At 61.9% G+C, this 26604-nt stretch overlaps 1 protein-coding gene and 1 non-coding gene across 3 annotated transcripts; both read left to right on the top strand.

Annotated features, from left to right (window-relative positions):
- The first annotated feature begins 10 nt into the window (after positions 1–10).
- On the top strand, positions 11–26604 carry LOC103304797 (NADH-cytochrome b5 reductase 3). 2 transcript variants are annotated; one of them, XM_054719599.1, is made up of 9 exons: positions 11–107; positions 9803–9934; positions 14268–14340; positions 14652–14758; positions 16931–17060; positions 17498–17581; positions 17765–17850; positions 22288–22387; positions 26289–26604. In XM_054719599.1, the coding sequence occupies exons 1-9, from the start codon at positions 87–89 to the stop codon at positions 26459–26461; spliced, it is 906 nt and encodes a 301-aa protein (XP_054575574.1). In that variant the 5' UTR covers positions 11–86; the 3' UTR covers positions 26462–26604. The 2 variants fall into 2 exon arrangements, with proteins under 2 accessions (XP_054575574.1, XP_054575575.1); XM_054719600.1 differs by lacking the exon at positions 11–107 and adding an exon at positions 2199–2256.
- LOC114229791 (U6 spliceosomal RNA) lies at positions 20509–20616 on the top strand. The gene has a single exon (XR_003615719.2). It is a non-coding gene; the product is annotated as a U6 spliceosomal RNA (small nuclear RNA).

Here is a 26604-nt window from a genome sequence, read left to right as displayed (position 1 = left end):
CCTCGGGGTGACGCGCGCGGGGCGGGCCTGGGCGCGGCGGGGACTGACGGTGCCGGCGGCGGAGCGAGCGGAGGAGCGGCGGCGCGATGGGGGCCCAGCTGAGCACGGTAGGCGCGGGCGCGGGGCGGGGGCGGCGCGGGGGACGGCAGGCTCGCGGCCTCGGGCGCGGGCGGCGCCCACTGCGACCAGCCCGGGGGCCGGGTGCTGGGTGCAGGGGTGCGGACCCCACCTCGCCGCACCCCACCCCGCCCCGCCCGGCCTGGGCGTGCCCGCGGGCGCCCTGACTCACGCCCTGGCCTCTGCCGGGGACCCAGCCCTCCTGCCCGGGATGGGCGACTGCGGGCACCGGGGGCGACCCCGCCCGCCCCCCTCATCCCCGCCGCGCCCCACGCAGGGACAGAGGCTTCTGTGCGCGCGAGTGTGAGAGCCACTGTCTGTGACCTGGAAAGTTTGCGTGCGACCGAGTGTGACAGTGCGTGACGTGTGACGGTGTGACTGTGACTGGTGATGCGTGTGGCCGAGCAAGTGTGAATGTGTGAACGTGAGTGTGTACACGGGTGAGTGTGAATGCACGTGGGTCTGAGTGCAGATGTGAGTGACACGGGGTGGCTGTGAGGGTGAGAGGCTGAGTGGAAGTGCGTGTGTGAGTGTGGGGTGTGTGAGTGGGGGTGTGGGGGTGTGAGTGGGTGTGGGGGTGAGTGTGGGGGGATGAGTGGGTGTGAGTGTGAGTGGGGGGTATGAGTGGGTGTGTGGGTGTGTGAGTGTGGGGGTGTGACTGAGTGGAAGTGCGTGTGTGAGTGTGGGGTGTGTGAGTGGGGGTGTGGGGTGTGGTGGGTGTGGGGGTGGTGTGGGGGGGTGAGTGGGTGGGGGGGGTGTGGGGGGGATGTGATGTCGCTGGATGGAAGGGGCTTTTGTGCATCTTCAGCAACAACCACCACCACTGGGCGCCTCCCCCAGCTGGCGGCCCGCTCCCTGCCAGGGGCCTGCTGTTGGCCATTTCACAGATGAAGAAACGGGCTCGGACTTGGCCAGCGGCCTGTGGCCGGGCCTGATCTGTGAGCTCCAAAGTCCACAGTCATGCTGTCACGTCGGGGTTGTCCCAAAGCTGCCCTCCCTCCCACCAGGCCCACCTCCTCTCAGATTTCCCAAAAGCCACTGCACAGAGCCACAGAGCCACAGAGCCACAGAGCGGGCTTGGGGCATGTGTTCCCCTGGAGACTGTGGCCAGAGGGCAGCCCCCAATCACCTGGCTGGCTTGGGGGGGTGGGGTGCAGGGGTGAGGTGCAGGGGGGGCTGAGGGGTGGGGGAGGGGGACTGGGGGAGAACAGGCCCAGCACCTCTGCCTCCATCTCCACGCTAAGCTCTTGGACTTGAAGGCCCCTGCCTCCTCCCTCAGACTGGGAGGCTCCCCCAGGACCGGGTGTTTGCTCGTGAACTAGGGCCCAGCCAGGACTCGGGGGATGTTCAGACCTGTGGGCCTCCCCCCGCCTCAGTTTAACTTCCTGACTGCTCCCAGAAATTGCCTTCCCGTCCCCGCCCCCACGGGGTTCTCACCTCTCCCAGCGCTGGTTGGATTTGTCGCTGGGTCCCCAGCACGTGGCTGTTGCACACATTGTTTGAACTGCCAGCGCCCCCGGCAGCCCCCATGTGAGGGCAGAGCCCTGTCTTGGGGTCAGGAGTCCTGATCCGTCCAGGGGTTGGTGGGAATTGCCCCTTCCTTGCGGGACCTGCTGGGTCCACCCCCCCCCCCCCGCCCCCGGCCCAGAATACCCACAGCTGACCTAGCTGGGCCACCTGGTGAGGGGCTGCCCGCAGTCTGAGGGAGGCCAGCCCAGGCCGGGGCGCCAGGCAGCTTATCTGGGATGTGCAGGCTCCAGGCTCCGAGGGAGGCCTCCCACCCTCCGGGGGGCCCAGCCGAGGGGTTGGCACTTGAGTCTACCAGCCACCTGAGGGGAGCGTTGGGGCCTGGCTCCCCTGCCCTCAGCCGCTGTGAGTGCTCAGTCGGCCCACCCCACGCTGTCCCTGGGAGCCCCAGGCCTCAGCGGTGGCCCCTGGGAAACTGGGTGGTCTCCCCTGCAGAAGGCAGCTCTGCAGTCACCTGCCCCTCCTCCTGGGTTCCCTTCTCCTGCACTTGCAGGCAAGGAGCCCCACCCCCTGCAGGACTTCCTCCACTCCCTCCCATTTCCTGAGAAGGGGACCAGGCGGGGGTGGCCGCTCAGATCCCAGTGGGACAGCTGGCAGTCGGGCAGCAGGCAGGTAAGCCTCCGTGCAGGGAGCTGGCACGTGGGGAGGGCCGGGCCTGCCAGGTAGGAGGTCCTGGCACATCCCTCTGCCCACCCAGACCTGACCTGGGCAGAGTGGATGCCAGGGTCCCAGTGGGGAATTCCAGGGGGTGAGCAGCTGAGCATGGTGCCCTGTGGTGGGGAGCAGGGCAACCCAGCCCCTCAGCTACAGTGGGTGAGCTGGGGGCTCCCTGGAGACATCCTGGGACTCTGGCACCCCGTTTCCTTCCCCCCTTTCCCCCCCCCCCGTGTTATCAGAAGTGAGGAAAGGCAGGTGGGGGGTTCCCCCACGGGACAGAGCACAGACCACGGATCAACAGGTCAAGGCCCTGGAGGCAGCTGTTTCTAGAACCCCGTGGTGGCTGGGGCGAGGTAGTGTGTGTGTGTGTGCGTGTGTGTGTGCGTGTGTGTGTGTGTGTGTGTACACACACATATGTTTATGGGTACAAGCTGCACAGCTGAGAAGCTGGGGTGAGGCCTTGGCTCAGCCATCTGCCTCCTGTTTTTTTTTTTCATCTGCCTCCTGTTTACTCTGCCTGCAGCGTGCAGGGGTGGGAGGGTGCCGTAGACAGGGAGGGGGCTCAGAGCCCGTTTCACCCCCAAGTGTGGGAACTGCATCCCACCCCCGATGAGTCTGGTGCCGCCTCCCACGTTCTGCAGACACAGCCCTCGCCCTCCACTGCGCCTTTCTCTGCCGGGTCTGTTTCCCCGCTGACCTGATCTCCTCAGGGCGGGGTCCCCTGGCCTGTGACCCCAAGTCCTGCCTAGGCCCTGGCAGATGTGCCCTTTGGGGTTTGTGGCCTGCGGGCCTGCCCACAGCGGCCTCCCCAGACAGGAATTTGTGCGAACGTGAAGCCCTCTGCTCTCTGAGGCCAGGCGGAGTCTGTGGGCGCAGAGAGGCCGTGTGGTGTGGTGTGGCTCAGGGCACAGGCTGGAGCCAGACCCCTGGATTCAAATGCTGGCCCTTGGGATTGTCACCCAAGCCTCCGAGTCCCCGTCTGAAATAGGGGTTGTGCAGCCCCGCCTCCCAGCTCTGCGGAGTCCCCCGTTGTTGGGAGCGGGGCCTGGAAGGCCCCCCGCATGTATCAGCCGCCCAGTGAGCGTTCTTCCCGCAGGGGCTCCCATGTGCCACCTCTGGGAAGTGGGTGTGCCTGACAGGTGAGGGCACGGCCGGAAGCCGGGATCCCAGACCCGGGCAGGGCCCTGGGCTTGATGATACACAGGATGGGCCGGGCATGCCCCACCCTCGCCGGGGAGGGATCTGGCCTCTTGCCCTTATTCCTGAAACTTCCAGACACAGAGAGTCAGAGAGATGCGGGTGGGACTTGTCCCTTCACACGTGTACCCACAAATACTGATCGCGTGTCCCTGGTCTGAGCGCTGGGGATGCGCAGGTGATGAGCCACATGCCCCTGCCCTCGCTCGGCTAGAGGCTCTGCTGTTTGGTGTTGACTGTGACCAAACAGGGGGTGAGCAGCTGAAACCGGCTCTCCGACATCCCCGAGGGGAGCTGGCCCGGCTGTTTGCCCCCGGGGCTGGCGTCCAGGTCTCGAAGGGCTGTGCCAGGGCTGAGGCCGTGGTGTCCTGGACTTGCCTTCAGAGCTGTTGACATCTGAGTCTCTCGTGGCCCAGCACGCACCATGGGCCAGCGTTTGTGGGCTTGGGGCAGGAGAGATTCGGGGTGAGGGACAGAAAATCGGGAACCAAAGCCCAGACTCCACCCTGCGCCTCCCCGAGCCTCAGTTTCCCCATTTGTCCAGTGAAGAACACAGTTGGCCTGTCTCCCACCCGGCGAGGGTGAGTCAGCGAGGAAATGCAAGGGCAGGTGCTTCTCAGGCTGAGGCCAGCTGCAGGCCGCAGGGTCTTGTGTTCTTGAACTTGGCTGTGCACTTAAACAGCTGTCCTGGGGGGGGGTAGCTCCTGGAAGAACCAGCACAGCTCCCGCGGGCTCTCAAGGCCGTTTCCGTTCATTTCCAGGACTCCCAACATTGGCGACTTCCTGGGAATGGAGCTTCATCAACTTTCCCCTAAACAGCGTTCCCCAAGGATGTGGCTTTTCTGATGGACAAGGGAGGGGCTTCTGAATAGTCCTCACCCCCAGGGAGTTCAGGAGGGAGGCCTGGGCTGTGGAAGTCTGCTGAGGGCCTGAGTAGCTAAGGAGTGCCAGTCAGGGAAGATTTGAGCTGGGCTCTGAAGGATGAATAGGAGTTTGCTGGTTGGCTGAGGGAAGAGGAAGGGTGTTGTAGGCAGAAGAGAGACTATGCAAAGGCCTAAGGCAAGAAGGCCTTGTGGCTGGTGTTGTCATCAGTGGGGCCTTGAGTGTAGGCAGTGGGGAGCCATGGTGGGTGTTTGAGGAGGGGGTAGAGCGGCCTGTTGGTTTGGGCAGCTGGGGCCTCACCGTGGAGAGAGGATATCGGATTGTGGGGGGTCAGTGGGGCTCTGGGCTCTGTGACTGGGGCCCAGAGAGGGCACCTGCCCTGGGAGGCGGCTTGGGAAGAGCCGTTCTTTGGGTTTGACAGGCCTGGGTTTGAATCCTGGCTCCGCCCCTGACTTGTGCGTGACCATGGGCAAGTCACTTAATCTCTCTGAGAAACAGGGTCAACAGTATCCCTTGTCACGAGTGTGGTCCTCCGAGGGTTGGCTGTGGTGTGACTTGGGGCAAGTTACTGGTCCTCTCTGGGCCTCAGTTTCCTGCCAGCACCTGAGGCCGAGGGCTGGAGGGAGGATTATCCCAGGGAACACGTGTCCCGTACCTGAAGCAGTGTCAGCCGTTCCTGCCTCATTTCCTCCCCAGCTGGAAATGGGGCCACCCTCAGGCTCTTGAGGGAGGTGGGGATTGGAGGGGCAAAGAGTCTCTCCTGAAGTCCGGAGCTGGGCCCCCGAACCCTGGTCTCTGGACCTGAGTCCAGGGCTGCCAGCCAGGACCTTAAATGAGACCAGGGCGGGTGAAAGGCCCATGGTTCCCGGGACACGGTGGGTGCTAGTTAGATGGGCAGGTGGCCCCGGGCAGGGGTGGTCTGGCCCGGCTCCTGCAGGCCTTCCCTTTAGACCCTCCAGTTACAGGCCAGGGGCCCCATGGGGCCAGGCCTGGCCGCCCCGCCTGGAGGCCCTGCCTGGAGGCCCTGCCTGGAGGCCCTGCCTGGAGGCCCTGCCTGGGAGAGACACATTGTTCTGAGCCCAACAAAGGGCTGTAACCCCGGAGGCAGCCAGGCAGCTTGAAGCTGCTGCGCCGGTTTGGGCGGCAGGGCCAGGCCTGGTGTGGGGTCTGGGAGCCTCTGCCCGTCCTTCGCTTGGGTGTTCCAGCTCCCAGGGGGCAGTGGCCCCGTGAGGGTGGCAGGAAAAGCTCCTGTGTGTGTACCCACAATTCTCGGGTTATAGACGGCTCCGTGACCTGTAACCCCCATCTCATCTCATATCCCAGGTCCCCTAGGAGGTAGGCAGGGCAGTGGCTCTCCCCTTCCCTCTGCAGAAGGGAACAGCGAGGCTCAGAGAGCCTCCCGGGTTGATAGATAGTGGGGGCAGTTTCCAGGAAGTGGGGAGCAGTAGGACAGGGGCCACGTCTAGGTCTGTGCTCTGCAGAACACGATACCTCGCCCTGGCCGGTGTGGCTCACGGGATAGAACGTCGGCCTGCGGACTGAAGGGTCCCAGGTTTGATTCTGGTCAAGGGCACACAGGTGGTGGGCTCTGCCTCCAGTAGGGGGCGTGCAGGAGGCAGCGATCAATGATTCTCATCTTTGATATTTCTCTCTCCCTCTCCCTTCCTCTCTGAAATCAATAAACATATATATTTTTAAAAAGAATACGACACCTCAGGAGTCCCACAAAGGAAGCAGAGAGGCCCCCATGGAAGTAAGGAACTTGGGTCTAAGCTTCCTGGCAGCCAAGGCAAAAAGGGGAATGTGTAGTATTATGATAAGAACACACACACAGCCGAAACTGGTTTGGCTCAGTGGATAGAGCGTCGGCCTGCGGACTCGGGGGTCCCAGGTTCGATTCCGGTCAAGGGCATGTGCCTTGGTTGCGGGCACATCCCCAGTGGGGGGTGTGCAGGAGGCAGCTGATTGATGTTTCTAACTCTCTATCCCTCTCTCTTCCTCTCTGTAAAAAATCAATAAAATATATTTAAAAAAACAAAACACAAACACACACACACACACACAGTCATTTGCTGAGAGAACTGAAGTCAGGGAGGTTTCCTAGGGAGAGTGAGTGAACAAGCTGTGAAAAAACTTTTTTTTTAAACTTTTATTTATTGACTAGAGACCCAGTGCACGAATTCATGCACCAGTGGGGTCCCTCGGCCTGGCCTGCGGGATCAGCTGAAACTGGCTCTCCGACATCCCCTGAGGGGCCCCAGATTGCGAGAGGGCACAGGCCAGGCCAAGGGACCCCACCGGTGCACAATTGGGGCCAGGGAGGGACGAGGGAGGTTGGCCAGCCAGGGAGGGACCATGGGAGGCTCCAAGGGTGTGTCCGGCCCATCTTGCTCAGTCCAGATCGGCCGGAACCCAGCAGCAAGCTAACCTACCAGTTGGAGCATCTGCCCCCTGGTGGTTAGTGCACATCATAGCGAGCAGTTGAGTGGCCTTAGCATATCATTAGCATATTACACTTTGATTGGTTGAACAGACACCGGACACTTAGCATATTAGGCTTTTATTCTATAGGATTGCTTTGAGAGAAATATCGACTAGTTGTTCCACTTATTTATGCATTCATTGGTGATTCTCATATGTGCCTGACTGAAATCTGGGTGTATCAGGATGATGCTCTACCCACCTGAACTCTGGGCCAGGGCTGAAACAGCTTTCTTTTCTTTTAAATATATTTTATTGAGTTTTTACAGAGAGGAAGGGAGAGGGAGAGAGATAGAAACATCAATGAAAGAGAAACATTGATCAGCTGCCTCCTGCACACTCCCCACTGGGGATGTGCCCACAACCAAGGTACATGCCCTTGACCGGAGTCGAACCCGGGACCCTTCAGACCGCAGGCCGACGCTCTATCCACTGAGCCAAACCGGTTTCGGCTGAAACCGCTTTCTTGAGAACCAGTGCTCTGTGTGACCTTTTGGGTCTCAGCCTCCCTGTTGGAACCACCAGCGTGGGCCCCCCTACGCCATGCCCCGCTTTTTATTTTGAAATAATTTCAAGCTGACGGTCAAGACTGTCTAAAGGGCTCTTGTATACTCTCCATGCACATGTGCCAAATGTTAACATTTGCTGTATTTGCTTTCCTGTGTGTGTATACATTTTTTTAACTATTTGAGAGTGTTAGAGATACGATGCTCCTTTGCCCCTAAATACTTTAGTATCTTTCTCCTAAGAAGAAGGACATTCTGTTGCCTACCGCATGGTAGTGAGCAAATCATGGAAGTAACATGGATACAACGCTATTGTGTGATCCATGGGCCCGGATTCACATTTCACCATTGTCTCAGGATTGCCCTTCATACCTATTTTTCCCCCCCGGGCCATGACCTAATCCAAAACCGCACATTGCATTCAGTTGTTCTGTCTCTTGGCCTCAGTGTTCGTGTCCTAGGGCTGCGTGAAAATTACCACAAACTGGGTGGCGTGAGACAGCAGAAATGTATTCTCTCACCGTTCTGGGCCACAAGTCTGAAATCGAGTATGGGCGGGCCGCACTCGCCGGAGGTCGAGGGGAGCCCTTCCCGCCTCTTCCTGCTTCTCCTCAAGGCCGCTGGCCTCCCTCGGTTTCCTTGGCTTGTGGCCCCATCACTCACATGGCCGTCTCTGAGTCTCCTCCTCTCTCATAAGGAAGGTTGTCGTGGGACTTAGGGCCCTGGGATAATCCACGGTGATCTCATCTCAAGATGCTTAGTTTAATTACGTGTGCAAAGACCCTTTTCCAGATGTCCCTTCCGGGTTCTGGGTGGACGTCTCTTCTGGGGCCCCACACAGCCTACCAGAGCCCCCTTTAAGCTGGACCAGCTTCTCAGACTTCCTTTGTTGTTTGGGGCATTGACATTTTGAAGTTGTGGCCACTTGTTCTGGAGATCGGCCCTCAGTGTTTCCTCGTGGTTGGAGACAGGGAGCCCACAGGGCAGTGGTGGGCCCTTCTGAAGTGGCCTCAGGAGGCTCATGACCTCCCGCCCCTTTCCTGTGGCCCAGATAGCGGAGGCCTCTCGGGACCAGCTTCCGGATGGCCAGCGGGTGGCTGCGGCGCAGCGGATGCCCTGTGGGCTCGGGCCCGCCAGGGAGCTGGCCTGGGTTAGACACTTTCCGTGGCGTATTTCCATCTTCACAGCCTGGGAGCACGGCTTATGATCCCCATTTCACAGATGGAGAAACTGAGCTCAGAGAGGCTGAGTGATCTGCCCAGGGACAAAACAGCTAGAAAGGGCGGGAGGCCTGTTGTCTGTCTTTGCCTGTCCTCTCCAGGTAAAGCTGAGCAATGAGCTATCCTGCCATTGGTGTTGGGTTTTCTGTTTTGTTTTTTAAATATTTTTATTGATTTTTTACAGAGAGGAAGGGAGAGGGATAGAGGTAGAAACATCAATGAGCTGCCTCCTGCACACCCCCTCCAGGGATGTGCCCGCAACCAAGGTACATGCCCTGACCGGAATCGAACCTGGGACCTTTCAGCCGGCAGGCCGACGCTCTATCCACTGAGCCAAACCAGTTAGGGCTGGGTTTTCTGTTTTAAAAAAATCCAAACCACCCCTTAGTGTCTCTGTGAGACTGAGATGGCGGGGGCAGGAGGCTGGCAAGGAGGAGGTTTAAGTGTGTGACTGGGGAGGCAGGTGGACTCAGGTCCCTTGGCGAGTTGCTTCACCTCTCTGAGCTTTCTCCTCATTTGTAAAATGGTGGTGATGACAGTGCCAACCTCATAGGGTGGCATGAGCTTCACTTAACGCCTGGGCGGGGCCCAGCATGGTCCTGAGCAGTGACCTCTCAGAGCTTCCAGAACCCTGCAGATCGCTGGTCCCGTTCAGTTCAGAGAGGGGAAGGGACTTGCCCAGGGTCACACGGCCAGCAAGGACCAGAGCTTCTAGTGCCCAGCTCAGAGCCTTAGCCACCCCTCGCACCTGAAGGCAGAGCCCCAGGCTCCGGGGTTTGTCTGCTCGTCTAGCTAGAGCTTCATCGGACAGGGAAGGTGACTGCAGGAAGAAAGGGAGGGAGGGAGCACAAATACACCGGGATTTATAGGTTCTCTCCACGAAAATAAGCGCCATTACTTGGAGCTTGACCCCGAGCTTCCTGGCAGCCGGAGTGAAAAGGGAGGCGTGCTCCGTCATGTACGAGCTTTCTTCACCCCTGTTCCCCGGGGCAGAGGGAGCGTTTCCAGTGACTGTGCAATGCCCTGATGGGCTCAGGAGTCTGGTTTTGGTAACTACTCCCAGCCGGCACAGAATGCGTGCTGGGGTTCCCTGGGTGCAGACGGTGAGGAGAGGGAGCTCTGACGGGGGGCACCAGCTGGGGCTGGCGGGAAGGGCAGGGGGCAGGCCCCCCCCAGGCCTGCCCTGACCTTGGGGGTCTGTCCCTGTCGTTTCAGTTGGGCCACGTGGTCCTCTCCCCAGTCTGGTTCCTCTACAACCTGCTCATGAAGCTGTTCCAGCGCTCCACCCCGGCCATCACCCTCGAGAGCCCGGACATCAAGTACCCGCTGCGGCTCATTGACAAGGAGGTGAGTGCCGGCCCTGCGGGGTCACAGGGCGCGGCCCCCAGGGGCACCTCTCTGCTCGTCAGCATCGCAGCATTTCCCCGGCGCCCACTCTGTGCTCAGGACATGGCCCCCTCTGAAGTGCAGGTGCTGTTATCTGCCCCTTTAACAGGTGGGGAAGGCAAGGCGATGTCAGTTCTATGGTTCCCAGTAAGTGTCTGACCACAGAGCACATTCTCTGAACCACACTCACTGTCCCACAGAAGGTCCGAGGAGGGGGGACCCCTCAGGACTTTCGAGTCCAGGCGCCCATTTAACAGATGGGAAAGCAGAGGGTGAGAGAGGAGTAGAGGGCATTGAGGTCACACTGTCAGTTAGAGGTGGAGCCAGGACTTGGGCTGTGGCCTCCGGGTGGTCCCAGGAGCTTCCAGTCCCAGTGCCCCTCCCTCCTCCTTCCTGCCCCAGGGTCTCTACCCAGGGCTTGTTCCCTCTGCGCAGACTCCCCGTGTGAGACCTGACCTCTGCGGCTCCACCCGTCCCTCCGCCCGCCCCTCTGCCCACCCCTCCGAGAGGCTTGCTCAGGTCCCTTTTCAACTTCTGCTCCTGAGTTAAAACCATCCCCCCCTCCTTTGCCCTGTGCCCCTTACTCTTCCCGGATCCAAGTCCCTCCCCGAGCTCCGAGTCTCAGATCTCCCGGGGACAGAGCCGGGCTCCCTGTGACTGGAGGGAGGTGTGTTGATTGTGCCCGGAGTCCATAAAAGAGATTAAAACCAGAGAGGGCAGCCCCTCCTCCAGGTGAGGCCACACTGTCCTTCCGGTATGTTCTACACACTTCCCTCTCACGCAGGTGAAATCGTCAGGTTTTGAAATCCTTTCCTCTCTTAAACTTCATTTCTTAAAATTCATTTTCCTTGCTTTTTAGTTCTGGAAGTAATGTGTGATTTATATGTGCTCTCTATAAAAATTCTGTGTGTGAAATCTGAGTGATCCCCTCCACACCCCATAGTCATGCGGTGGGTCCCATTCACCAGCCCCCGCCCCAACCCCACACGGTGCAATGGGTCCCATTCACCAGCCCCCGCCCCAACCCCACACGGTGCGGTGGGTCCCATCCACCAGCCCCCGCCCCAACCCCACCCGGTGCAGTGGGTCCCATTCACCAGCCCCCCTCCCCAACCCCACACGGTGCGGTGGGTCCCATTCACCAGCCCCCGCCCCAACCCCACACGGTGCGGTGGGTCCCATTCACCAGCCCCCCTCCCCAACCCCAACCCCACACGGTGCGGTGGGTCCCATTCACCAGCCCCCCTCCCCAACCCCAACCCCACACGGTGCGGTGGGTCCCACTCACCAGCCCCCCTCCCCAACCCCACACGGTGCAGTGGGTCCCACTCACCAGCCCCCCGCCCCAACCCCACATGGTGCGGTGGGTCCCATTCACCAGCCCCCGCCCCAACCCCACACGGTCCCCCCCAACCCCACACGGTGCGGTGGGTCCCATTCACCAGCCCCCCTCCCCAACCCCACACGGTGCGGTGAGTCCCATTCACCAGCCCCCGCCCCAACCCCACACGGTGCGGTGGGTCCCATACACCACCCCCCCCCCCAACCCCACCCGGTGCGGTGGGTCCCATTCACCAGCCCCCCTCCCCAACCCCACACGGTGCGGTGGGTCCCATCCACCAGCCCCCGCCCCAACCCCACAGGGTGCGGTGGGTCCCATTCACCAGCCCCCACCCCAACCCCACACGGTGCGGTGGGTCCCACTCACCAGCCCCCGCCCCAACCCCACACGGTGCGGTGGGTCCCATTCACCAGCCCCGCCCCAACCCCACACGGTGCGGTGGGTCCCATCCACCAGCCCCCGCCCCAACCCCACAGGGTGCGGTGGGTCCCATTCACCAGCCCCCGCCCCAACCCCCACCTCCCCAACCCCAACCCCCCACGGTGCGGTGGGTCCCATTCACCAGCCCCCCTCCCCAACCCCAACCCCACACGGTGCGGTGGGTCCCACTCACCAGCCCCCCTCCCCAACCCCACACGGTGCAGTGGGTCCCACTCACCAGCCCCCGCCCCAACCCCACATGGTGCGGTGGGTCCCATTCACCAGCCCCCGCCCCAACCCCACACGGTGCGGTGGGTCCCATTGCAGGTCAGCCGGAGCCTTCTCGGGCATCACGTCTGTATACACCTGGTGGCGGAGGTCCAGGTGTGCGTACACTGAATTTTAATAACCTTCCTTCACCCGGCCATATAGCATGGACACTTCCCTGTCTATCCCAAAGCTGATTCCCTCTTTTTTAAAAATGTATTTTTGCCCTAGCCGGCATGGCTCAGTGGATAGAGCGTCAGCCTGCGGACTGAAGGGTCCCGGGTTCAATTCCGGCCAAGGGCACATGCCTGGGTTGCGGGCTCGATCCCCAGTAGGGGACATGTAGGAAGCGGCCAACCAATGATTCTCTCCTCATTGATGTTTCTCTCTCTCTCTCTCTTTCTCCCTTCCTCTCTGAAATCAATAAAGAAATATATATTTTTTAAAAACAATAAAAATAAAAAATATATTTTTATTGAATTCATAGAGGAAGGGAGAGGGAGAGAGAGAGAGAAACATCAATGATGAGAATCATTGATCAGCTGCCTCCTGCACGCCCCCCACTGAGGATTGAACCTGCAGCCCGGGCATGTGCCCTGACAGAATCGAACCGTGACCTCCTGGTTCATAGGTTGACGCTTGACAACTGAGCCACACCGGCCGGACTGATTCCTTATTTTTGACGACTGTCTAGTCTGTGGTCATAGGGATGTCACCCCGCGGACCTCCAGTCCCCTTTGATGAGCGTGTGGCAGATGTCGGAGCCGTGGCCTAAGGCTTTGCGTGGTCAGCGGGGGTCCTGCTTTTTGACACTTCTGCTGTCTCCCCACGGGCCGGGAGTGGCCCGCTGCCGCCCTTCTCTCTGAACCGGGCCTGACAGGTGGCCCGAAGGTCCCCGAGGCGCTGAGTCTACTCAGGTCGTCGCGGCCACAGCCCCCTGGTGCCGGCCCCGTGCTGAGCCGTGCTCAGATCTGGCCTCCTGACCGCTGGGCCCCGAGAGGGGGTGCCCAGCACAGTAATCACCAACGTCTCTCATTTCTGTCCTTCCTCCAAAAATTGTCCGGTGTGTGGGTTTCTGACCGGGAGCCTCAGGACCAGTCGGTAATTCTGGAATCTGCTCCCTGGGCGAAGGCTTCCGGGAGGCAGTGCAGGCCTGGGTGCTGGGGTAGAGAGGCACCAGCCACCAGCAGCCCCGTGCCCTGAGCGGGGGCTGGGGCCATCTTTCCTGAGACCCAGGCCACCTGCCTCGCTCGCACGCCCCAGTGATGCTCAGAGCCGCTCTGTCCCTCTGAGGAGCTGGGCCCCACCCCACCGGGAGGACACTGCCGTGGGCGGACCTGGCCATGTCTCCCAGCCTCCCGTGGACACGGGCTGGACACTCAGCTGTCTCCCAGCCTCCCGTGGACACGGGCTGGACACTCAGCTGTCTCCCAGCCTCCCGTGGACACGGGCTGGACACTCAGCTGTCTCCCAGCCTCCCGTGGACACAGGCTGGACACTCAGCTGTCTTCCGAGCCGCCGCACACACCCATCCTGGCTGCACCAGGTGCAGGGCAGCCCCCACAGCGGCTGCTGGAGCCCCGGTCAGCGGTCAGGGCCCAGGTCCAGCCCCAGCTCTGACCACAGCCTGCCTGGCCTCGGTTTAAGACCACTTAGCGCGGTTTCTGGGGCTGTGATCCCAGCTCCTTCCCCCTAACCAGCCTCTGCCCCACCTTGGAGGGGAAACGGCTGCCACCCTCCCGCCCGTGGACTGGGCGCGAGGCTGCCACGTCTCCTGCCCCGTGCAGCCAGCGCAGCCATGGCCGCCCCGGGTCACGGTGCCTTCTGGAGCCTCTCTGGAGCCTCGGCCAGGGCGTGTGGGGCTTCTGGGGACAGAGCAGGGCGTCTCGGCTCTGTCCCTAGTTTCCAGCCAGTCCCTGGGTTCCTCCTGCCACCCAGGACCCCGCTCAGGCTGATGGCACAGGTGGGTCCCTCCCTCCCGCCCCTGGAACTTTCTGGGCCATCTCAGCCTCCCGCTGGGACCCTGAGTTGCCCTCCCGCTCTGACAGGCTCGCTCTGGGCCCTGGGCCGTGACTGCCCTTCCCAGGGCCAGTGAGAACAGTGGCTCACCCGCGTGTGCCCGACCTCTGTGCCCTCACACACGGTCTGCACGCGACATCCGTGTCACTCCCCTCAGTGACTTGGGGGCACTGGCGAGGAGGGGGGCTCTGGGGCCTGGCGGCCCCTCTGCCCTGGACGCCGCCCCACAGCTCGGCCTCTTTGCAGATCATCAACCATGACACCCGGCGGTTCCGCTTTGCCCTGCCGTCACCCCAGCATATCCTGGGCCTCCCTATTGGTGAGTGCGTCCCCACCCAGCTCTAACCGAGGCGGGTGCTAGGTCAGAGGGGGGAACTTTGCACTTCAATGAGGGAGGGCTTCAAGGAGGAGGAGACAGCTGCTGTGGCCTTAAGAGTAAGTGTCAGAATGAGAGAGGTGTCACCCCGGGGCCCTGGCAGCGGCTTCAGCACAAGCAGAGGCGTGGTGGCGGGAAGCTGGGCATCCCTGCGGTGGCAGTGTTAGCTGAGCACGGCAGGGGTGAATGCTGGGTGGGCACCGGGAGGTGGGTTGACCAGTCCCTGACCCAGGCCACCGCTGCGCATCCTGCAGGCCAGCACATCTACCTCTCGGCCCGGATCGACGGAAACCTGGTCATTCGGCCCTACACGCCCGTCTCCAGTGACGACGACAAGGGCTTCGTGGACCTGGTCATCAAGGTGAGGTCTGGGGGCCACGCCACATGGAGTCAGTGTGGGGGTGACCACATCATAGCCGAGGCCTCCGGGGGACCCATGTCCCCGAGCCTGGTCTCTGCTGGCCTGGTGCCCCTCGCGCCCGGTGCCTCCTGCGCCTGGTTCTGAGTGAGGAGCCGATGTACCCGACCAGCAGCGGCCACGCGTGGGGTCTTTGCTGAGGGCCGAGCAGCTGGCCCGGCTCGCTTTCCCCTGCACTGCATACGGCCACACGAGCTCCGTGCCCAGCGGGTCCCGTTCTGGGCCCGGTTCCCTGAGAAACATGGTGCACACGCGCGGGGGTGCGGTGTGAGGGCGCACGGGCGTGGTCGGGGAGCTGCAGAGAGCGGCCGTTACAGGCCGCGGACCGGCTGTTACAGGCCGCGGACCGGCCGTTACAGGCCGCGGACCAGCCGTTACAGGCCGCGGACCCGCCATTCCGGGCCGCGGACCGGCCGTTCCAGGCCGCGGACCGGCCATTGGCCGTTCCGGGCCGCGGACCAGCCATTACGGGCCGCGGACCGGCCGTTCCAGGCCGCGGACCGGCCGTTCCAGGCCGCGCACCAGCCAGGACTGTGAAAACCTGGAGAGAGAAGTGACGACTAGCGCGGGGCCTTTTATGGAAACCAGCAGCACAGACTTCGCAGTAGCCATCCACGGTCTCTGAGTACACGTCCAGCGGGTGTGAACCAGCCGGGCTGCTGGCGTGGGCTTCACAGACCATCCCGTCAAGGCCCAAGGCCCCCGGGCCCTGGCTGACTCTCAGCTGCACTGTGTGGGCCCAGGCCCCCTCGCTGGCCATTGGTGGGTGGGGGGACCGAGGCAGAGCCCCGCTGAGTCCTGGGGCCGGGCTGGGTCTGTGAGGGCAGGAGGGGAGCCTGGCTCTGCCTGGGTCCCCTTTAGCTCAGTGTCATTTAGTCCCCCTGCTGGTGCCCAGCCTGGCCTCGGGACCCTGTCTTTAGCTGGGGAGCCGACAGTGAGCATGTGGTCACACAGGTCGGTGCTTACTCCAGGGGACACGGGACCGAGCCTGGAATGGGCACTGGGCAGGGGTGGGTGAGAGCTGCTCCTGAGCGGGCGGCAGCGAGGAGGCAGCGACAGCTGAAGAGGAGAAGGGCCTTTCAGGTGCAAAGGCCCTGAGGTCAGGAGGAAGCACGAGTGCTAAAGCCCCAAAGGGCAGTGGATCAGGTCCGATAGGTCAGCGGGCAGGCGGGCCTGGGAGATGCTGGTAAGGTCTGGGGCTTCGTGCGGAAGCAAAGGGAAGGGGCGAGGGTTCGAGCATCTGTCCTCATTGAAACACTCCGGCCAAATGCGGGGTGTTGGGGGTTCGAGTAGAGGATAAAAAACTCACGCTGACCAGGCCCCTCCTGGCTGGGAGACCCCATGGCCACCATTGGCCCAGGATAGAGGTCACAATCCTGGCCTGGCACACAGCCTGCCCTGACTCCCCTTCCCTCTCCCTGCACTCCCTGCCCCCCCTCTCCGCCACACACCGCCCCTGTGCTGTAGGCACACCAGGCTCCTCCCTCCCTAGTCCCCAGCCCTGGCAGGCCGCCTGGCTCTGCACTCCCTCCCTCCCAGCCGCCTTCCTGTCTGCCCATCACCTGGCCGGCCCTTCCAGGCCCAGGGAACATGCCCCGCGCCGCCTCCCCGGCAGGGCGAGTGCTCCCTGTCTCCGCTCTCTGTCTGAGGGCTGTAGCGCTTCCTTTTTTCCAAAGCTGAAGCCCAGAGAGGGGGGCCGGAAGTTGTTCTGAGTGAGGCTTTTATAAGGGAGGATGGAAGAGCTGAACATCCCGGGAGGGCGTGGCCGGCCCACTTCCGGAGCCGCTGGCCTTCACTGAGCTGACAGCCTCGGAGTCTCCCGTGGGAAGGTCACGGAGAAGTTCTTGGAGGAACGTTAATACGTCAGATGAAGCCATGGGGTCGGCTGCCCTGTGTACACCAGGCTGACGCTTTGCGTTCCAAGGACACGTTGGGGGAGGGCAGACTCCTGGGGGTCCGGGGCACAGCCGGGTACCTTTTGATGGGTGGGTGGGGCACTCTATGACAGGGCCACCCCCAGGCTGCAGAAGAGCCCCCAAAAGTCACTTCCCGTGAGGCCCAGAGCTTCCCCACAAGCCTGGGCACGGGAGTGAGGCCTGTGTGTGTGTCTTGCAGGTTTACTTCAAAGACACTCACCCCAAGTTCCCCAACGGAGGGAAGATGTCCCAGTACCTGGAAGGCATGAAGATCGGAGACACCATCGAGTTCCGGGGCCCCAACGGGCTGCTGGTCTACCAGGGCAAAGGTGCACGGGGCTGGAGGGTGCTGGTGCAGGGCCTGACTGCTGCTTCTGGGTGCTGTCCCTCTCCTGGGCCTCAGTTTCCCCAGCTGTACAGGGGATGAGTGGGCCAGCGCAGGGGTTGCAGCTGGCTGCCCTTGGAGGCCACACCCAGCCCACAGACCAGCCTCGTTTGGCTGAGAACAAGCGGGAGGTTGTGCCGGGAGCCTCCGTGCGCCAGCCGCTGCCGCTCCCCACGCCGTCTGCACGAGGGAGCCCCGCTGGGCTCCTCTGGCCTTCGAGTTGGGCCTGTGTCCCGCCGCCCCCCCCTCACCCTGCCTGGCTGGCGTTGGCTGGTGGGCGCCTGCACCTCGGACACCCAAGCAGGGGCAGGTTCTCCAGCCCATCCGACCCCCAGACACAGCGTGCTGGAGAGCGGGCCTCACCCCTTCTCCTCTCCCCAGGAAAGTTCGCCATCCGTCCGGACAAGAAATCCAACCCCGTCATCAAGACGGTGAAGTCTGTGGGCATGATCGCGGGCGGGACAGGTGTGTGGTCGCGGAGCCCCTCGCGGAGTCCCCAGCGCGTGGATGCTGTGGGTGGGGTGAGGGTGTGGGGCGGGGCACAGACGTGAGCAGTTGTGAGCTGCCCGAGGTCCTGGCACCTCCCCGGCCCCCCGCCGGTGTGTGTGCGGCAGGGGCTCACCCAGCCGCGGGGCTGCCGTTCTGCAGGTATCACCCCGATGCTGCAGGTGATTCGCGCCATCATGAAGGACCCGGACGACCACACCGTGTGCCACCTGCTCTTTGCCAACCAGGTCAGTGGGCGTTCCCGAGGTGCAGACCCGGCCCCTCCTGAGGGGCGCAGGGCCTCGGGGCAGCAAGCATGAGGGGTGCTCCGAGGCCGTGTGCCCGGCAGCCGGTGCAGCAGCGGGTGGGGGTGGGGCTTTTCAGCCCAGAGCCCGTGTCTGGCCTGGCACTTGGGGGTTGGAGAGGGATCAGGCACCGGGAGCACCCCCACCTGAGACTTGCTCCCCCGGCTGCTTCCGCCGAACCTCAGAGCTCCCTCCGTGAGCAGAGCTCAGAACCCACCGGTAAAGGGCAGATGCTGGCCGGGCTGGGGCGGGCCTGGAGGCGGGCCGTGTCACCGGAGGGGCCGGGAGCCCACCTGCCCCAGGCCCTGAGCTGGGGTGTGGGGCAGGGTTCGGGCCTGGTCTCTCTCCTGAGTGCATGTCCTCCCCGCGCCTGCTGCCTGCCCACCCTGGCCTGCTGTGTGGCCTTGGACAAGTCACTTTCCCTCTCTGTGCTTTGATCCCTCCGCGGGAATGAGCAAGGCCATCACAGGTCGTTCCTGTTCAGTGTTTCGTGGCTGGGGATGTGGGTGTCACAGTGACGCCCGTTAGGGGGAGGCCGAGATGAGACTGTCCTTCCCTGCAGTGTGGGGGCCGTGCCAGGTGCGGGCTGGGTCTGGCCCAGTCTCTGCACCCTCCGCCTGTGAGGAAACCGAGCCCCGAGGACAGAGACTGGCCTAAGTCCTGGACGCTGCACAGTTACAGAAAGTGGCCCTGGGGCCACCAGGGCGGCCTTCCCGGCCCGGGGTGGGCGGAAAGAGCCAGAAATCCCAAGCTGCTGGCGGGGCAGGAGGGCGGGCAGCAGCTGCCCTGGTCCGAGTGGGTGCGTCTCTGTGGAGGCCACCAGCCCTCTGTCCGCCAGCAGGGCATCCCCGTGCCTGTCAGCCCGTTAGCCAGGGCCGGGGTGCAGCTGCCCTGCCTCTAAGCTCTGGACACGGAGACCCCGAGGGGGTGCGGCCTGCATGTGCCACAGGAAGTGGTGGAGCCAGTGTATTTTATGGAAAATAGCACGTTTTATGAAAAGTCACTGGGACCCACGCGTATTTTGTGGAAAATAGCCCTAGTTTTGCGAACGTCGTTTTGTTCACCGGGGAAGCCTTTGTGGGGTCTGGCTCCATGCCTGTTCTGCACTCGGTGCCCCGGGAGGTCCCGGCCTTCCTGCGGGAACAGGAGTGGGCGATGCCGATCAAGTCCTCGTATCAGATGAAAACCGTCTGACCTCACAGAGCTCCGGAGGGTCCCCGGGACCCCGGCTCGCAGGCCATGCCGAGTGGGCATTGCCACTTTGCCCACCCAGGTCTCGCCGCCCCTCCGCTTCGTCCCGAGAGGAGGACGCGGGGCTAGCGCCAAGCCCCTCCTAAGGGAACACGCCTTTCAGAAGGACATTAGCCCTGGCCGGTGGCCAAGTGGTTAGAGCATAGCCCACGGCCGGAGGGTGAGGATTCGATTCCTGGTCAGGGCATGTGCCAGGTGCAGGCTCCGTCCCCAGCGCCGGTCGGGGCACGTGCCAGAGCATCACTGTCCCACATGGATGTTTCTCTCTTTCCCACTCCTCCCTCCCCTCCACTCCCTCTGAAAAAATCAGGGATAAAAACAACAAGCGAGGACATTGAAGGAGAGTTCAGAGCAGTGGGGCTGAGGCTCTAAAGGAGCCGGTTCCTCATAAAGGAACCCCCGTTTCCGGGGGGTGTCCCCCCTTCCACGTGACAACAACGCAGCGTGGTCAGGGAGACGGCGCGAGCGCAGCCAGGGAGTTCTGAGAAGGAAGGTAACGGGAGGCGCTTAGCTCACGATGTGACAACCGCTAGCAAAGCACGTGGTGGAGCCGTGGCTCCAGAGCCGCACGTGAGACCTGGGCTCACTGGTCCTGCTGCATTTCTGGTGACAACGGACGTCAAGACGGTGCTGGAACCTGCTAGGACGTGTGGCCATTCGCATTTAGATTAAGATCAGAACGTAAAACTGGCCCTTCCAGTCTCACCAGCCACATTGCATGGGTTCTGTAGCCACATGTGGCCAGTGGTTACCACCTCGGATGACACGGGCCTGGGACATTCCCATCACTGCAGAAGGTTCTGTAACGTCCGACCTGGAAACAGGCCCGGGTGTCTGTGAGACTTTGTACAGATGCAGGGACATGGCAGCCTGAGGAGAGAGGACCGTGGTCTGGGGGCCTGGCCAGCGGGGCTCGGGCTGAGCGGAGAAGGTCGCTGGTTGGGTTCCTGGTCAGGGCACAGGCCTGGGTTGTGGGCTCGATCCTCAGTGGGGGGCGTGCAGGAGGCAGCCGATAGATGTTTCTCATATTGGGGTTTTTTCCCCTCTCTCTCTTCCTCTCTCTAAAATCAATAAAAACATTTTTTTAAATGGGTATTGGGTGGCCCTTGCTGGTTTGGCTCAGTGGATAGAGTGCCAACCTGTGGACTGAAGGGTCCCAGGTTCGATCCCCAGTCAGGGCAAATGCCCAGGTTTCGGACTCGATTCCCAGTAAGGGGCATGCAGGAGGCAACCGATCAATGATTCTCGCTCATCATTGATGTTTCTATCTCTGTCCCTCTCCCTTCCTCTCTGAAATGAATGAAAATGTATTTTAAAAAATGAAGAAAAATAAAAATAAGTGGATGTTGGGTGCTCGCTTCGGCAGCACATGTACTAAAATTGGAACGATTACAGAGAAGATTAGCACAGCCCCTGCACAGGGATGCCACGCAAATGGATGAAGTGTTAGTATATTTCCACAGAGTACGATGCCGTGAAAGGTTGAGGAGCTGAGGAGGCGGGACCCTTTCTGAGGGCAGAGTGACCTTTGGGATGTGAAGAATGTCTTTGGGTTGAAACCATGGCCGTTTGTCACTGGCCGTGTTCCTGAATACGAAGCATGCATTTGTGAGCTCCGGAATAGGTTCCCTTGTTAAATAACAATTAAGAAATACAAAAGGAGGAAAGGAATGTTGGGTTAGTTGCTATGCATTTGGGGAAAACTAAGTAGATCCCTCCTTTCCTTCCGTAGAAGGAAGTTTAGGTTAAAGATGTACATGTAAAAAAACACGACAACAACAACCCGAAGCTTTAAAAGTAGGGGAGCATTTTTCCAAGAACTGTTGCGTGAATGAATGGCTGGGGACGGCCAGTCTAAGCCAGACGGAGAGGAAAGACTGGTGGAGTGAGTTCTCTGCTGAAAATTAAAAACATGTCAATGTTCTTATTTGGGTGAAAAAAACATATTAACGGTAGAAAAATACAGAACTGAGGAAAAACATATAACATCACCAATAGAAATATCCTTAATGTTAAAAGAGTTTTATAAACTAATAAAAGCTATGACTAGACCAATGACAAACTTATTTATTAATAATCTATATATATAAAAGGCTAAGGGACCAGCTGGTAGGGATGATGCACACTGACCACCAGGGGGCAGACACTCAACGCAGGAGCTGCCGAGCTGCCATGACTTGGCAGCGGTGGTTCTCAGGTGATGCACCCCTGAACCAGAGAGGAGGGACCCCAGTTCCTAGCAGGGCTGCAAGATTCCACCAGGCTGCAAGACCCCACCTGCCAGAGGGACCCCGCTCACTCCGCAGACGCCCTTCGAGCCGTGGCGCTGCCCCAGGAGGGGCCGGCTGGGGAGGGACGGTGAGAGGTTGGCTCCAGGGCATGTTGGGCCCGTCTCTCCCGCCCCGCCCCGCCCTGCCCTGCCGGCCACCTTCTAAATCCTTTCCTTTCAGTGTGCACTAATCCGTGTCCTGGGTCACCAGTAAAATATAAAACATGAGATTTACCTTCAATCGGACTGACGGGCAGAGATTAAAGTTATTACCCAGTGTGGGCAGTGGTGTGGGAGGATGGGCACTCCCTGTCGTGCCCCGGGGAAGTCTGGGAAGGCTTCCCGGAGGAGAGGGCCATGGGCTGAACTCTGGGGCCGTGTGGGCTGGCAGGGGTCTGATTTCCTAATTTACGGATGTGCAACCTGAGATGCCGGAACCTGAAGGCTTGTCCCAGGGATGAGGATGGCGAACTTCGTTCTTTCACTGAGCCACTCGTTAGTTTAAGAATCATAGTCACCCCCGAGGGACCGTCACGATTAGGGTGTCGGCCGTCTCCTCCCCGTCTTTCCTCTGTCGGGCCGTTGAGCGCTCCATCTGTCGTTCTGTTCCCCGCTCTGTCCATTCCCACTGTACCGTGTGCATCTCCCACCGCTCAAAGCCCTTTGCAAGCTGCCGGTGCAGTGAGCACCTCCGTCTGCAGCCTGGCCCGCTCCTGTGCGAGATGAGAGGGTGGTGCTTCCGGGAGTCTGGTGAGCTGTGCCAAGCGCGTGCCCATGGGTGGGCGATGAGCCGTTGGGCGAGTGTCTCCAAGGGCAGTCCCTGCCGCCATCCTCCTGACCCGGGACTTGTCCCCCCACAGACCGAGAAGGACATCCTGCTGCGGCCCGAGCTGGAGGAACTGAGGAACGAACATTCCGCGCGCTTCAAGCTCTGGTTCACGGTGGACAAAGCCCCTGAGGGTGAGTGGTGGGAGCCGGGCCGGGCGGGCTGGGTGGGGGCGCATGCTCTCATCTGCATGCTCTCCCGTGGCCTGTGAGAGGGACGCGGTGACCCCGTCTCGCAGGTGAGGAAGGAGGGATCAGAGCGGGGAAGTAAGCGCCCGGCACACAGCTGGGAGCATCAGGGACAGAGCCCTGGCTGCACTGCCCCCTGCTGGACGAAGGAGGCAGGCCCTCCCCTGGGCTGGGACTCGCTGTGGGCAGGTCTGGGGCAGAGCTGGGGGCTGATTGCTCCCACCCTGTAGTTTGTGCCCCGTTAGGCCCATTTTTCTCTCCAGTCTTCAGCCCGGGGGTGGGCTAGACTGACGGACGGTTACCCCTCCCTGTCCAGGTGCTTAAGCTGTTTGCCAGGGTCACACAGTTGATTGCGGAGGAACCAAAACCATGTAGGAGACAGTGAGGGAGGGCTGCCCCCCCAAACTTGAACACGGTTGCCCTCTGGGAGCTAAACAACTTCATCTCCTGCCTTAGGTAGATGCGGATGTAAAAAAAATCACCTTCTTTGCTGTGGGAAGAGCGGCAGGCCAGGCTTCTTGGTGGATAATCGTGGTGGTGTTTGCTTCGGGTTAGAGGCAGTAGGGGATGGTGGGGAGTGGGGCGAATTGGAGAGCACCTGCCCTGTCCACAGCGGGCAGCCCCTCAGCGCCATGTCAGTTGGCCGCGCAGGAATTAGCCCTGCGACCAGGCCTCTCCACTCTAAGGGAGCTGGATCTGCATTTCCACGGGAAATTCCTAAATGTTAGAAATAACATGTCCTAAACAGCCACGTGGGCGCCAGCTTGTAATCTCATTCGCGCTCTGCCAGCCCCCCTGCTTGGCCTCCAGCTTCTCACCCAGCCCCACAGTTCACGGGGACTCAAGCCACGTTGTGGGGAGCACACCGCTCTCTGCTCCCCCCAGAAGTGAGCACACGGGCTCCGGGCTGGCGCCCGTCTAATGCGCCGCGCCCTCTGGGCCCATCCCCGGGAGAGGAGCCTCCCTCCTGGGCCTCCTGGCCGAGAGCCAGACCCGGGCCGGGCGGGCGGCGGACCTGACGGCTGTGTCCCGAGGCCGCTGGCTGGACCGGCCGTCCGGGGCCAGCCCATCTGGGCACAGCTTCCCTCCCGGTCGGGTGCCCGCTGTGTCTCATGAAGCCAGCCTGGCCCCGGGGCTGATGTCCAGGGGGTGAAGGAAGAGGCTTATTCGTCAGTCACCGAGCACGGGAGCAGGTGGCCAGAGACCCAGGGAAGACCGTGCCGGGGGTCGGGCAAGGCCTTGCGTGAAGGCCGGACGGGGCACTGGTTCTGCGAGTCGCAGCTGCTCTTCTAGCAAAGAAAGGAGCCTTTCTCGTGTACCCAGGTCTCAACCCAAAGGGGGTGGGGTGGGGAGGTCCTGGGTTCTGGTGTGGTAGGGGAGGTTCTAAGAGTCTGGTAGGGGAGGCTCACTAGCCACATGCGAACCGCCTTGCCTGTGGCCTTTGGAAGGCCCGTCCACTGGAGGAGGGGCCGACACTGACCCCTGCTGGTGGCACACGGCAACGCCAAGACCAAGTGCCTCCTCCCAGGGACTGTTGAGCAGGACCGGTTCCGGGCCCAGGAGGTGCCGTGGGCTCTCCTCTCGGCTTACGTTTGGCGTTACCCTGACCACGTTTCGTGGGCGTAAGGTGTGGCTATGACATTAGCCTAAGCTGGACTCTAGATGCTGAGAAGGAAGTGGCAGCTGAGCAGCACAGCCATCGCGGAGCTCAGCGGGGACAGGAGAGGGGCCAGCCCACGTGGCAGGTGCAGCTGACGTCTCCCCCCCAGAGCCACCTCTGCACGCGTGACGGAAAGCACACTGCCTGTGAGCACGGAGGTGTGTCACGCCTGCACATTCCGTTCGTTAGCAAACAGTTCCGTCCATGCAGTTTTTACGAGGTCCTTTCCGATGCCTTGCCCAGCTATGAAAATGCCACGTGTCTGTGCCCTGCCTCGTTCCAGGAGGCTGTTAGGCAGCTTAAGAAGACTCCCCGAGTGAGTCAGAGGGGTGCAAACAGAGTGGGTGAGGAAGACAAGGGCAGGGCTGTGACATAGAACCAGGAATGGGGTTTGTACAAAACCATGGACTGGGATACACGCTTGCTGCAGATCCTGAGCTTCCCAGCAGCCAAAGTGCAAAGGGGATGTGGTCGGTTACCCAGATCAGTGCCCATACGATAGCGAATGCTCCAGCGCTCAGCACTCCATTGCCAAGACGAGCTGGGACTGCTGGCCCCGGCAAGGCACCCCCTAGAGTGGTGCAGTGAGTGTCCATCGAGCCAGGTCCCTCGGTCTGTCTCCTGTGCCTGACCTTGGCTTCCAGAGCCATGTTTCTGTTGGTGTCCAGGGCTTTAGCGAGGCTTTTCCAGCCAGAAAACCGAGACCAGCCAGATAACCGGGGGTTCAGGGTGGAGGGACTCGGCACAGGGCCGCCCCAGCCTCTGCCAGCCCTGGCGGAGCACAGACCCTCTGACTGAGCCCGCGCCCCTCCGCCTCCTCCCCTCCCATCTGCTGCTGCTCTCCCACCCTCCCCGCTGCCCGCGCCCCTCCCCCCAGAGCCCAGCCAGGGGATCTGCCAGGGTGACCGCCCCGCCCATTGGCCAGAGCGCACGGGCCGGCCGGGGCGTGGGCACTCGGTGGGGTCGGGAGGTGGCCGGGGGCTCCGTGGAGGGGAGGCAGCCTCTGTCTGTCGGGCTGAGCTGCTCGGCACCGGGGTCATTTGAGAGCCCGTGGCTGCGTGGCCAGCCGATGCCCTCAGTCCCCCCAAACCTGGGAGCGTGAAGGAGGTGACTTCACACCGGGCCCTCCTCACTGGTCTGAAAGGGGGGGCAATGGTGAGGCGGCACGTTTGAAAGGTGGGGGCCCCCTCCCCCCGGACCTCATGGCCCCGGGCGGTAGGCAGGATGGCACCGCGAGGACACGGAGGCACAGAGGGGCGATGCCCAGCAGATGGGAAGCCAGAGCCGGAGAGGTGGGCGGCTCCTCTTCCTCTCCTGCCCCTGGCGGCGCCCAGCCCTCCCATCAGACTCCTGCCAGCCATCGGTCCCGTCCGCCCACTGTACCCCTCCGAGCAGCCCCTGCAGCGGGTCAGTCCCTGAGGGCCCTTGCCAGCCTCGGTGCCAGGTTCTCACCGGGGGCACCGTCCGTCGCCTGAGGAATGAAGGGGGTTCCATTCTCAGGCGAACCTGGAGACACTGCGTGCGAGAGGGAGTGCAGGCGGGACCAAGTCGGGGCCGCGGCCGCTGGCTGGAGCTGCGTTTGTGTCTGGGCCTTTGCTATCTTCAGGCTCATTCACTGCTGGTTTGGGGCACATTCCTCCCTTCACTACTAATCGAGCAAGTGCTACGTGCCAGGCTGTCTGGGCACTAGGAACACAGCACATGGGCCGACACCCCGGTGGGGGCAAGGGTCAGGCAGGGGGCCCGGGGAGGGGGCGTGGGTAGAGATTGTCACCTTGACCAGCCTGGAGCTGGACACTGGCTTGGGGACAGACCCCTGGGGCCTGGAGTCCACATCCTAGCCGAGCAGCTCAATTCTGGGTCCTCTGGGCCTCAGTTTCCACGTCTGTAAAATGGGATCATTAGCCCTCTCCCTGTCCGCCCACCGGGGGGTTCTGAGGGCCAGATGGGAGTGAAAGGCTCTGTGGAGACCCAGGGGGCTGCGCTGTGCTGTGGGCAGGCCAGGCTGGGCGGCATCAGCGCGAGGGGTGGCTTGGATCAGCCTCTTCACTCCTCAGTGCTGGTGGGAAGAAGGGAAGCATTTTCTTTCCGGGGCCGGGACGCATGCGCCGTGGGAGGGGTGCTGGGCAGGGGCGGTGGTCGGCAGCCCCGGGCCGTGCTTGGGCTCACCTAGTCTCCCCTCTGCAGCTTGGGACTACAGCGAGGGCTTCGTGAACGAGGAGATGATCCGGGACCACCTCCCGCCGCCGGAGGAGGAGCCGCTGGTGCTGATGTGCGGGCCGCCGCCCATGATCCAGTACGCCTGCCTGCCCAACCTGGACCGCGTGGGCCACCCCAAGGAGCGCCTCTTCAGCTTCTGACGGCCGGGCACTGCCGCGCGCATGCCCGCACCCGCCCTCCCTGCCACCTTTGCCCTCACTCCCCCACATCCCTCACCGTGGCCCGGGGCTCAGCCTGGCCTGCCCGCGCCCGCCCGGCCGGTCACCCTGCTGGGCTGGCCGCC

This window comes from Eptesicus fuscus, chromosome 7, assembly GCF_027574615.1.
Source record: "Eptesicus fuscus isolate TK198812 chromosome 7, DD_ASM_mEF_20220401, whole genome shotgun sequence".
Lineage (NCBI taxonomy): Eukaryota > Metazoa > Chordata > Mammalia > Chiroptera > Vespertilionidae > Eptesicus > Eptesicus fuscus.
Note: the sequence above shows the minus strand (reverse complement) of the source record. Positions and strands in the feature narration are given on the sequence as shown.